A 12,426-nucleotide genomic window follows, 5' to 3' on the forward strand; every position below is an offset into this window, starting at 1 on the left:
GAAGACCGCCGCACGCTGACGTCATCAGCTGTGCGACGTGAACTACTAAAACAAACAGTAAACACACCAACAGCAAACATGCACACACGTTCTGAATCCACAAACATTAACTTGGAAAGTAGTAGGCCTATAGATTTCTCGTGACGATATGTAGTACTATATTCCATGCATTTGTTGAGTAATTTGTAGTTTAGGTTTTTAGCTGGAATTAAACAATGAAACATTGTTTGAGCCATAGTGCTGTACACGTGCATTCCTAGGTGTGACCCTTAAAATAGAAAAACTACAACCAGTAGACTGAGCTGTGCTTTATTGATTGTCATAATATGGCTTCATTCACACTATTTTTGAAAACACTGAAAACAAAGTGCTGTTTCACTTCCCTTCATTCACCTACTAATAGGTTCTAGACAAACATTTATCAGGCTGCAGCAGCATTCATGTCATATAGCCTATAGGTTTTCATAAAATAAAATAAAGTTTTGGTAAAATACAGTTACTTCAACACATCTTGAAAATATGAAACAAATCTGTACAAAATACACCATGTGGAGGGAAAATGAATGTTTTCATTTAGTTGATATTAGATAAAAGACCCATACATTGGCTAGCAACAATAAAAACACATGAAATGGCTTTTACAGACAACAAGTTGGTATAAAAATACAACAATGAACAAAAAAACAATGATAATAAACAGCACCTGAGTTGGACTAAACACCCTGGCTATAACCCTCTGATCCAGTAGAGGGGGGTATTGCAAAACCTATAACTACAGCTCAGATAATACATTTTAATTACATTGTCACGGTAGAGCGCTTTTAAATCAAGATCTTATAGGCTATTCACACCAAGGCTATCTCCATGCTGACAAATCAATTACACAGAATACCTGTTCACTTCAAGTTAAGATTCAGGTTTAAAAATGTACAGTTAAAAAGAACATGAGGCCCACAAAAAATATATATATATATATAACATTTCATGAATTATTGCTGTATTTGCCAAACCAGCTGCCACTTAAGGAGAATTCCATGCTAGAAGGCTTTCTTACCTTTCTTTGTAGTTGTTACGTCCCCACCAAAGAGGTCCAGGTGTTTTTTTTGTGCAAAAACTCCTTATTGGCTATTCCCCCTACCATAAGCCCTCAATGAATTGCATTGAATTGAATGGGGCGTTGTGCTAAATCGCTTATTTCCATCGAAATAAGTAGTAAAGTGTGCCGCTTGGTCTGCTTACATTATGAAGAGAGGGTATATACAAAAAATATAATACTTTTGAGCGATGGAAATAAGCAAATTAGCACAACAGCCCCATTCAATTCCCATTCAATTCATTTAAGGCTTATGGTAGGGAAAATAGCCAATAAGGAGGTTTTGCACAAAATAACACCTGGACATCTTTGGTGGGGACGTAACAACTACAAATAAAAGGTAAGAAAGCCTTCTAGCATGGAATTCTCCTTCAAGTGTACCCAAACAGCTGCTCCTACAGTTGGCATCTACTTCACTTATTGTTGGTAAAAACAAAACAAAAAAGTAACCATCTTAAGTGGAAGCCACAGGATGTCTGACAGCGGGAAGGCTCAGACGACCAAACTGGTGCCACTGCGAGAGCTCTTGTCCTGAGAGAGACACACACAGACGCACTATATCAGCGCCGACGCCTCTGTGTAGCTTTGCAGCCATGCATGTAAAAACAAGACATAGTCTAATGATGCGTCTCTGGAATTAAATTGTATTGTTGGCAAAATGTTAATAGAAGGAACATGCATGCAGCTTTGATGATTTATTGCTGGGATATTGATGACATTAGTCATCTTCAAATTTGGGCAAGGTTTTTGCCCAATCCGTGCCCCCACAGTCGCAGGGTCTAATAACGGTGTGGCTTACCATTGAATCTCTGGGAAGATCCTAGGAGGTTCGGTGGGATAGTGGATAAGAGATTAATATGAATTCACTTATTTTTTCACAAAATGTGAAAAATATTCGGGGACCGTTTTCCTCGTGTACAATAAATTTGGTACTGATCTATGTAATGGTACGCAAGATTAGCCATGGACAGACATAATACTACATGAATTCTTACTCACATTAACCACTTAAACCCTAGCACCCCTATAGTGGCCACATTAGGTGAACACAAAACTAGGCAAAAAAACATTCTGCAAAAATAGCCGATCTAAAAGCTCACAACACACTGCAACATTGTGATTTTGTACATCAGCCAATTCAGACCCTTGGGGGACACCGGTTAATTAAGCATGTAGGGTTTCAGTTAAAGCAGTGTGTTTCTTACAGCGTAACGATCATTCCGCCGGGCTCCAGGTTTCTGCCCAGGCTCATACTCTGTGTAGCTGGGAGGCTTCTCAGCCCATCCTCCACCTCCACCTCCACCTCCACCTCCCCGTCTTCCACCTCCTCCTCCTCCTCTTCGGCTGCTGTCCTCGTCATCGGAGCTCCATGATCCACCTCTCGATCGCTGCGTGGCCGGAGGAGAGTAGTTGCTCCGAGACCTCGTCTCAAACAGGTCGTCTCGGGAGCGGGAACGAGGGCGGCCAGTCGCTCCCGACACCACACTACGACCCCGGCCGTCCAGGGACTCCTGACTGTAGCTCCGAGGAATGCCTCTGGAGCGCGCTGGCGATGGATAGCGCCTTGCTCCTCCTCCCCCTCGGTGTGGGGGGTACCCGCTGCGACTGCTTTCGCTGGAGCTTGGAGGGCGTGTCCTGGGAGGAGGCGGCATTCTTCCTTGGTTCTGCTCTCCTATTGGCGGAAGAGTGATGACACGGCGCTCTGCGGGCCCGTTGTGGTGGTCATCAAGGGCGGAGAGCATGCTGGGAGGGCCCGCGGAAAAGGGAACAGACTGAGGCATGTGATGGGGAGGTGGAGGCATTTGGTTGTGGTGGGGCTGCTGGAGGTGGAGGGGCTGCTGGAGGGGAAAAGAAGAGGAGAAATGCGTTAGGTACTTTATGCCTAAGCATGGCTATTCTTCCTGGGGTCCGTCACACCCAAATACACATCATACACAACATACAGATACAACAGGTTCACCTACAAAAGTTAAGAAATATATTTCAGAAATGTACAAATTTACAATATTTTACATTTCATGATAGTAGAAAAGGGTTACCCAAGTAGATACATAAAAATAAATCACACCCGTGTGAAGTGAGTGGTGCAACTCTGTGTGGGGGTTTCCGGGGGGAGGGGAGGGGGTTGTGGTGTGTGCGCCCAGGGGTCCAGGTGGTGAAAAACAACCATGCTGTTTTCGTGCTCATACCCACCCAGCCACCCACACATAACTCCGTAAGGGATTGGTTGCAAAGAAAGAACTGCCTGTGTCAGTCAAGTTGAATGCTAATGACTTACCATCTATCCCTTGGAACTTTAACGTCTGTCAACAGATTTGTTTTAATTAACTGAACTTACACTGTAGGCTAAAACAACCAACCTAACCCTCGAAAAGGCATTTCAAACTTTCAAGAGAAGTGTTGTTATCTTTTTCTTCTCAATTAGTCGTTCTGTCAATTCCCAATTCCTTTTGTCAATGCTGACCCCTACTGGTTGGTTCATTATGGAGGGTGTACAGTGTTTCCCAACCTTTTTTCTGCCAGGGGCCAGGGCACATGTAGATATACGGGGGTGTGTGTATTTTTGTATATGTATATATATATATATATATATATATATATATCTGCTACAATGTATTCGAAACCAGAGTTTAAGTTTTAACACAAATATAAACTAATATTTATATATTTTATTTCCTGACCTACCAATGCGAATACAATTGCTTTCATCACGTCACACATGATCAACAAAGTTTGAGTGCATGCAGTGCACATTGCACACGCAGAAAGTCACTCTCTGACGTGTCTGTGTTGTGTGTGCCTGTGTCGCTCGCAATCTGGACATGCTGAATCACACATGTTTGTTCACGGCAGTCAGGTAAGAAATACTTCTCCCTAAAGTTTCCATAAAGTTCACTTGAAAGTTACGTTTTAGAAACAGGACCTGGCACCTGGCTACTCTGCTTCTCTCTTATGTCGTCTCACTCATCTGCCGTTACTTCTCCACATGCAGAGTTAGTTCAGCTGTAGCTCCACCCTGGCGTTTTGTAAGCCGCTTTTGCAACACAGTGTGGGCTTGTAGGTCCGCTTAAAAGACAACAGCAAAAAGCAGGCTGGAACGCACGGAGGCAAGCAGTGTTTTTTTTTAGTACGTGCCAGGAGAGTAGGTAATATGTCCCCATGTAAACCATGCCATACATTAGCATTTCTATGGCCGAGGGTCGTTAGACTGGTGGGGATGGGCAACAACAATCGCAAGCAGCCCAGTATCTATTTCTATCGGGGGAGGGTTACTTTTCTTCCTGGAAATAAAAACGTCTGGGTTGCCGAGGCTACTTTTGTTGAAATCAAACAACACACCTGGCCATTTCAAACAGCACACTAAAGTGCCGCGGCACACAGGTTGGGAATCACTGGTGTAGTAGACAAGCAGGAGCCACATCTGATACAAATGACATGGCCACTCACTTTTCACACAAGATACATTTCTTTACTTACACCGAAAGACTTTTAAAACAAAACAGCTCTGCAATGGATGTGTAAGCGGGGTACTCCTGACAGTACTAGTTTAGATACAACTTGTTTTAGCCTTAATATAGTATAAACTGACTGTAATTATCAGACATTGGTATACAGGGAGAGGTAACATAAAATGTTGAAGCAGTATGGTCCTGTGACACAGCGTTCACATATTACCTGTAGAAGGGGACTGGTCATGTCCATCCCCCTCACCTGGCTCTCCAGGTAGTCAAGCATCTGATTGCTAGCAGGCGTATGGTTGCCATAGGCACTCGGTGGAGGCATGCTGTAGGCTGAAGGGTGCGGAGGGGGGAGGGGCATAGGTTGCATAGCGATGCTTTTGCCCGAAGCAGATCCTGAGGAGATACAGAATACAGAATTAAATTAATCTCATGAGTCCCCCATGGGGTCTATACGTGGTTCCCTCTTTCCTCCGCTCTACATCAAATCTTTGTCAAAAATAGCTGATCTACAAGCTCTCAACGCGTCGCAACGTTATGTTAGATCGGCTATTTCTAGCTTTTATCTTGTCTCAATCTTTTTGTTTCTTTGAAATTATATTTTCGTAAATTTTGCTGCCATTGTCGTTTTGCAGACGTGGTGCACCAACAGTTCACTGCTTGCATCCGTATGAGTGAGAGACGAATAAACCTTCCTTGATTCTTGGTTAAACACATTTGGGATCAGGGCAAATGCTGATTTCCAATAGTTATGCTCTTCAGAGTTGCTGGGTGTGTGTACCTGAGTACAGCAGTGGATTCATTTGGGATCCATTGCTCATTTGTCCGTATATAGGCTGTCCTCCCATCCAGGGGGCCATGGCCCTCTGAGCTTCCTTTATCATACGATGCTGCATCACCGCTATACAGAAAGAAAAAGAGAAGACGTTTTAGATTTAAAAAAAAATATTCAAAAAAACATGCAACGTATTTTCCCCCCATCCCAAGATGTCACCCGTTTGACTCCGATATGCTAAATATCATCATCAAGCCATTAATCGGAACCAGGCCCGGCGCCACGGTGGGGCAAAGGGGGTGTTTGCCCCCTTAGATCAAATAGTTACAGACAAAACAATGGTACATTTCCAGGCATTCAATTAAATTCTATTGCTTGAAAGGAAGGAAGCCAACGAAATCGTGTGCCTCTGCCCTCTATAGATATGCAAATGTGGCACATTGTCTTCATGTCCAATACCTGCCCCCCGATTGCCCCCTCTGTCATTTCATCCTGGCGCCGGGTCTGATCGGAACATGGTCTATGTTTACCAGTATGTACTTTATTTGGCTGAAGCTGTGAACAATGCCATGTACTGGTCACAGAGTAAGTGTTGCAGGAGGGCAGAGTATAATTCTCTTCGCATGCCCAGTTCAGTGCGTGGTACATTTCTACAAGTAATTTACTCATTGGAGAATGAGGTACCTTTTTCAGGACAGCAACATTGCTGCGGACAGCAAGGGCAGCGGACATAGCAACAGCATTTCTGAGGACAGCATTGGCAGCAGCAGACACACAAGAGCAGGATCAAAAGAAGACATCCGATTACAATGAGGAGTACCGTTAACCAATCTGGAGGGAGGAAAGATGGAGAGGCATCCTGTGATAAAACTACTTTGTTTTAACTGCATTGTGCATGAAGGTGAACATGATCTTGATGAAAAGACATTCCTGCTTTCCAATGTTCATGTAACCGATATAGGTTTGGTTTCTTACTGTAAACGATGAGTTTGATTTCTCTGTCAGAATCTCCACTGGTGTCTCCAGGAGCATCAATAGAGCAGTAGTAAACACCGTTATCCCACCACATTATCTCGTTGATCACCAGGTCCGCCTCTGTGTGAACACAAACATATATATTATTTTCACATCCAGATTCAAACAGAAATGTATTAATCCCCAGGATGTTGCTTTGGCAAGTTGATGAAAGAACAGTGAGGAAATAAAAGTATCCCTGCTACTTATTTTGGTAATGTGTTGCTTTCTAACCCCAAGTATTTTGTAACTTATCTTCCTCCTGATGAAAACAGTGTTTGTGTTTGTAAATTATATACATTTCCTAGTGATTGTTCAAACATGATTCCCACAGGGCATACAGTCATAGCCTACTTTCATCTGAATGTTTCATTAGGATTTCTGTGTTAACCTGTAAAACCCAGGAAAGCATCAGTGTCATTTTTACGTTGCCTATTCAAAAATAGCAAAGCTTGTACATCTGCTATTGTTGAGAATTTCTGAAAAATCTTGAAAGTGTGGGCATTCGTAGTATCGTCCTCAGGTCTTAACACGATTTGACACGATTTGATCATTCAATTTTAATACAGCGTCTGGAACACTGGATAGGCCTGTCTGGTACGGCCCTGTCCTGGTTTTCCTCCTACCTATCAAACAGAAGTTACTTTGTCAATCTAGCCGAGTTTGACTCAGACAAACGCGACATCAGCTCTGGTATTCCACAGGGCTCGATTCTTGGCCCTCTGCTTTTCTCCTTGTACATACTGCCATTGGGCGAACTCATTACCAATCACGGAGTTTTTTCATTTCTATGCTGATGATACCCAACTTTATCTTTCTGTGGCTCCAGATGATCCCTGTGCTTTAGACCCGCTGTTGACCTGTCTGTCTAGCATCAAATGTTGGATGAGTGAGAACTTTCTCAAGCTAAACGAGGATAAGACAGAAGTTCTCATAATCGGTTCTAGTGAGCAGAAAGAATCAATAATAAGCAGACTTGGTAACCTGACTGTAGAAAGTAACAGTAAAGTAAAGAACCTGGGGGTTATTATTGATTCTGAATTGAATTTCAATTCACACATTAATCATGTTACCAAGATTGCCTTTTTTCACCTTAGAAATATTGCACGAATCGGAGCCTATTTGTCCTTGGACGATGCAAAAACGCTAATCCACGCCTTTGTTTTTTCTCGGCTTGACTACTGCAATGCACTCTTTTCAGGACTGCCTAAGAAAACAACTGACAGACTACAACTTGTCCAAAATGCAGCAGCCAGAGTTTTAACTAGAACTAAGATGAGAGAACATATTACTCCAGTTTTGGCATCACTGCACTGGCTTCCGGTTGTTTTTAGGATTGATTTTAAAATTCTTTTACTTGTCTATAAAGCTCTCAATGGTCTCGCACCTTCCTACCTACATGACTGCCTGCCTAAATATGTCCCAAACCGCCCCCTAAGGTCTTCCACTGCCGGCCTGCTCGCTTTGCCAAAAAAAATGGCAACTAAAAAACACGGGGAAGCAGCTTTTTGCTTCTACGGGCCGTCGGTATGGAACAAGCTCCCACTGTACCTTCGTCAGGCAGCCTCTGTAGACATTTTTAAAGCTCAGCTCAAGACCCACTTCTACAACATTGCTTTTAATTGATCTTTTTTTATTTTATTTTTGTTATTCATGTCCTCACTGCATTACTGCTTGTTTTTAATGTTGTTGCCATGCTTTTCTTTTATCCTCCATTTCTCTGTAAAGCACTTTGAGCTGCATTTCATGTCATGAAAGGTGCTATACAAATAAAGTTTTATTATTATTATTATTATTAACAGGTTAAGTTAATGTCTTTTACCAATGACAACATTGCGTAACAGATTATTAAGCTTTATAGTGTTGGTGCTCTCAGGACTGTTATTGGTCTCAAGATACAAGCATAGATCAAGATCTATCCATCTTTTATAATAAACTCACTATTTTGCATAGAGATCCTGCGCTCACGGTACTCTGCGCCCAGAATAGCTTCATTGGTTCCTCTCTTCTGGGCCACGGTGCGCACCGTCCTCTGACGATCTGGGCAGTCATTCGACGGGTCCTGACCCAACTGTAGAGCAGCCTGGTATGCTAAAAAAAGTTACATTTTGTAAGGGATTATTGTAAATAGCATTTATAACATCTGGCATAGGTTTTATCAGTAAAGCTTTGGGTTGATGAGAACTCATTTTCTTCATCATCATCACAATCGTACTAATACAAAGTAACACAACTACGTGTGCATAGTGCATACTAGTAGGATGACAGTGACTGGCCGAAGTCCTTACAATGCAAGGGCCTAGTAGTGTAAAGCTTGCATCTTCAAAACCAATGTAAATATATGTATTAGCTTCCATCTGTAACTTCCTACCCACCAACATCTATATTATATACAATAGTCACCACCAAACTTACAAACAAGTATATTCTCGACTCACAAGAACTTGAAATGATCTGAACTGTCTTACCTGCCCTAATTTTAATCAAATGTATATATGAACTTGCTATGATTTCCAGATAATTAATCGATGGTGATGTGGAAGGTGGGGATAGTAGCTAGCTAGTGTGTGTGTGTGTGTGTGTTAGTGCAGTGCTCATTTTGGTGTGAAAGAATGAGTTGCAGTCTTCACCTGTGGAGTAGAACTCAAGCACTGGGTCCTTGCAGAAGGACTTGAACCTCCAGGTGACCAGAACATCTTGCAGGCTAGCGGAAGTGGAGTAGTCACAGCGCAGAATCACATTGGCAAACAGCATCGTGCTGCGGTCTTGCTGGGCAACAGTCACTTGAATGCATGACAACTCTGGGCAAGAGAGGAAAAACAGAATGTTACTCAACAGGTGTTTGTGTATAATAATAATACAGACTTATATAGCGCCTCAAAGTCACTGTATGTGTAAGTTTACTATTAAGAGGAGAGGTAGTAATTAATACAGGTAATGTGATAAGAAGATCCAAAGGGATCTTTTAATCCAGTGTGTAGTATTGTTGCATTATTTCAAAAATGAGGTCCACCTCTTTCTTACTACGTAAGAAATACCATTTGGGACGGTTTTGTAAGTGAAAAGTTAAAACAGTGAGATAATGTGTGTGTGTGTGTGTGTGTGTGTGTGTGTGTGTGTGTGTGTGGCCTGTCAGAGTGGCAGAACTAGAAAAACAAGTAGCCTGCACAGACAAAGAGACAGGAAGAGCCCTTAAACCACCAAAGTGATAATCAAATCAAAGAATGGACATGGTGAAGTCTGACTGTGTGCACCAGCATGTTAAGAGGTAATAGCAAAAACAATCAACTCAAAGTTAATTGACATTAGGGTGGGGGACACATAAACTTATGTAGATCACATTTGTGCACCATAACAGTCGAAATCATCATGTGTTAAACATGTTTTACTGCAAATTGTAGGGGACCCAATCAAGTATTAACATCTTAACCTATTAAATAAATTACAACTCCATGGATAGTATATAGTAGCCTACTGGATATGCCTGCCCATCATATTGGACTATCAGGATGAGTCATTTGGGAGATTGGTATCTATCTAGTAAACAAAACCGACTGTCACGTGACCGATACCCCTGCACTGTCCTGGTTTTAAGTGTTAACTGTTTTTTAAAAATGAATGCTTCCGGGCAGCGGCTCAAACTAAAGTTAATTTAATAGTTCAAAACGGGGGAAATATATAATTACCTTTTGGCAGTAGAAGTAGAATGATCGCCGAAGCAAACAGTTTCCACATTGTAGTTGACTGAACCACACAATTGAATTCAGACGGCAATAAACGATCTTCTCCAGGGGGAAAAACCAAAAAGACGCTCAAACACGATTTAGTGGCACAAAACTAAAACGGATGATACTAATCTTCTTAATCCGTGCAGATTATAGGTCATTCTAATTAAACCACCGACCGTTGCTTCATTGTGGGAATGTCTCTGCTGAGTCTGTGAATGATGTTTGATGCTTCAGGAGTGGAGTCATCATCATTGGCCACACCCCGAAACAGGTGCATATTTACCACTAAATAGTGACGTTGACGTAGAACAGATCTCTAGACTAGAAACTCAGTCACCACTAGAATGTGTGTGTGAACTATTTTACAGGCTATGGTAATGAAGACGTTAGGCTATGTAAAAAGTAACAAATTGGGCTGTATGAAAATGTGTCCAGTTTGCATGGTATAACATGGTTGTTCTGTTTCCAAAATGAATGAAATAGAACAGCTCATCAGTATTTGAATCATAGATTTGATTACACCATGGACACATTTCAGATTGAACCACTAGGTGTCAGCCAAAGCATGTTGATCATAGACTGTAAAATGTATGAATGCCCAACTGGGAGGCTGGCCTTTTGCACTCTTTGATTTGTGATTGTGACTAGGCCTATTTGTTTCATATAGATGCTGTAAAAATTAAACAGTAAGTGTTATCTGTCACCTGTATTTCCATATTTCTTTGAATACAGAAAAGTTGTAAATTAAATGATGTACTACTGTATACATATTTTTGCAATTGGACTGAATCCATATTAAAGTATGTTTGACCAAATTCCATGATGTATTGTTGACTTGACAATATTGTGGGTATAACTATGTATGCTTTCACAAAATATTGACACAATGACATTCATTCGATAGACAATCATAAGTAATATAAAACTAAATATAAATAAATGTTCAATCATTTTACTATAGGCCTAATGCAGCCTTTAAAAATAGGAAAAGACAACACTATTATGATGTCTAGTGTCATCATAGCCTAATATGAATAAAATATTGATTTAATGCCCAGTCTTCCTGTATGCTTGTGTTGTGCTTAAGTATGCTATCCCAGTATTCTCAAAGACAGTTTCTCTAATACGCCCACACTGCATCTGTGTGTGAAGTTACAGCCTTCCAGTACCTTTTCCCTGCTGTTGTACCCTCCTCCAAGGAAACTCTGCCAAGATCCACTGTGTTTTTCCTAGTGTGCTCAGCTGTGTCCTGTTTCCCTGTCCTGCAATTAAACATACACAGATAGTCAAATCCATTGTCTCTTGGAAATGTATGTGGTTAAAACAGGTCAATTTGATTTAGATGTGTAAAGCAATTGCAATAATTATTCAGTAGTCAGAATAGACTTATACAGTTTAATACGAGTCTGTTTCTCAGGTGGAGAGGAGTAGGATGACAGGTCAAGTTTCATTTACTGGTAGATGCAAATTCACACGCACGCACATCGCACGCACACACACGCACGCACACACACACGCACGCACGCACACACACACACACACACACACACACACACACACACACACACACACACACACACGCACGCACGCACGCACGCACGCACGCACGCACGCACGCACACACACACACACACACAGACACACACACACACACACACACACACACACACACACACACACACACACACACACACACACACACACACAGAGTGATGTCATATGCTGGTTCTTCTCTGAAGGCCAGGAGGGAGTTGCTCAACTACATTCCTAACATACTGTAGTCTACTGTGGTGAGTGGTCACTGGGGCAGTCTCTTCCATCATTCTCATTATACTAACTTTACTGTATATGCACATTTATACACAATATACTCATACACAACAATACTGGATAGTGTTAGTGTATAGTCATATACCTGTTCTGATTATTCTAAATGTCCCAGACAAATTCTGAAACTGGAACTAATACTAAAACAATTATACACTAAACTTAAACATTTAAATAGTAATAACTAAACTGAAACGAGCAATATTGGAACCACTAGTCACTAGTGGTTCCAATATTGCTCGTTCCTTACTTTCAATTCAACCACTAGTGACTAGTGGTTGAATTGAAAGTAAGGAAAATATAAAACTAGAATAGCCTTCACAGTTACAATACACACACGCACGCACGCGCGCGCGCGCACACACACACACACACACACACACACACACGTTATGTACATTATGTAATTGTAAATATTCTCTGCGTCCTCTATTAATAAAACACCAGCACTTTGGCTATGAGTGTGTGGCCACTTTTTTGTCTTGGACCGGCACCACTACAAAGACTAGTGTGCGTAGCATCCTCCTGCAC

The 12,426-nt window shown here is 41.7% G+C and overlaps 1 protein-coding gene across 2 annotated transcripts; it reads right to left on the bottom strand.

Annotated features, from left to right (window-relative positions):
- Positions 1–1,176: 1,176 nt before the first annotated feature.
- ildr1a (immunoglobulin-like domain containing receptor 1a) lies at positions 1,177–10,259 on the bottom strand. Of its 2 annotated transcripts, none has more exons than XM_080771090.1 (9): positions 10,027–10,259; positions 8,971–9,141; positions 8,282–8,431; positions 6,302–6,421; positions 6,011–6,157; positions 5,333–5,452; positions 4,769–4,947; positions 2,299–2,928; positions 1,177–1,624 (listed from the first exon to the last, which is right to left on the bottom strand). In XM_080771090.1, exons 1-9 carry the CDS (start codon positions 10,073–10,075, stop codon positions 1,586–1,588), a joined length of 1,605 nt encoding a protein of 534 aa, XP_080627216.1. In that variant the 5' UTR covers positions 10,076–10,259; the 3' UTR covers positions 1,177–1,585. The 2 variants fall into 2 exon arrangements, with proteins under 2 accessions (XP_080627216.1, XP_080627215.1); XM_080771089.1 differs by having other exon boundaries at positions 2,299–2,931.
- Positions 10,260–12,426: the final 2,167 nt, after the last annotated feature.

Source organism: Protomyctophum bolini (genome assembly GCF_963924005.1).
Source record: "Protomyctophum bolini genome assembly, chromosome: 1".
In the NCBI taxonomy this organism is placed as follows: domain Eukaryota; kingdom Metazoa; phylum Chordata; class Actinopteri; order Myctophiformes; family Myctophidae; genus Protomyctophum; species Protomyctophum bolini.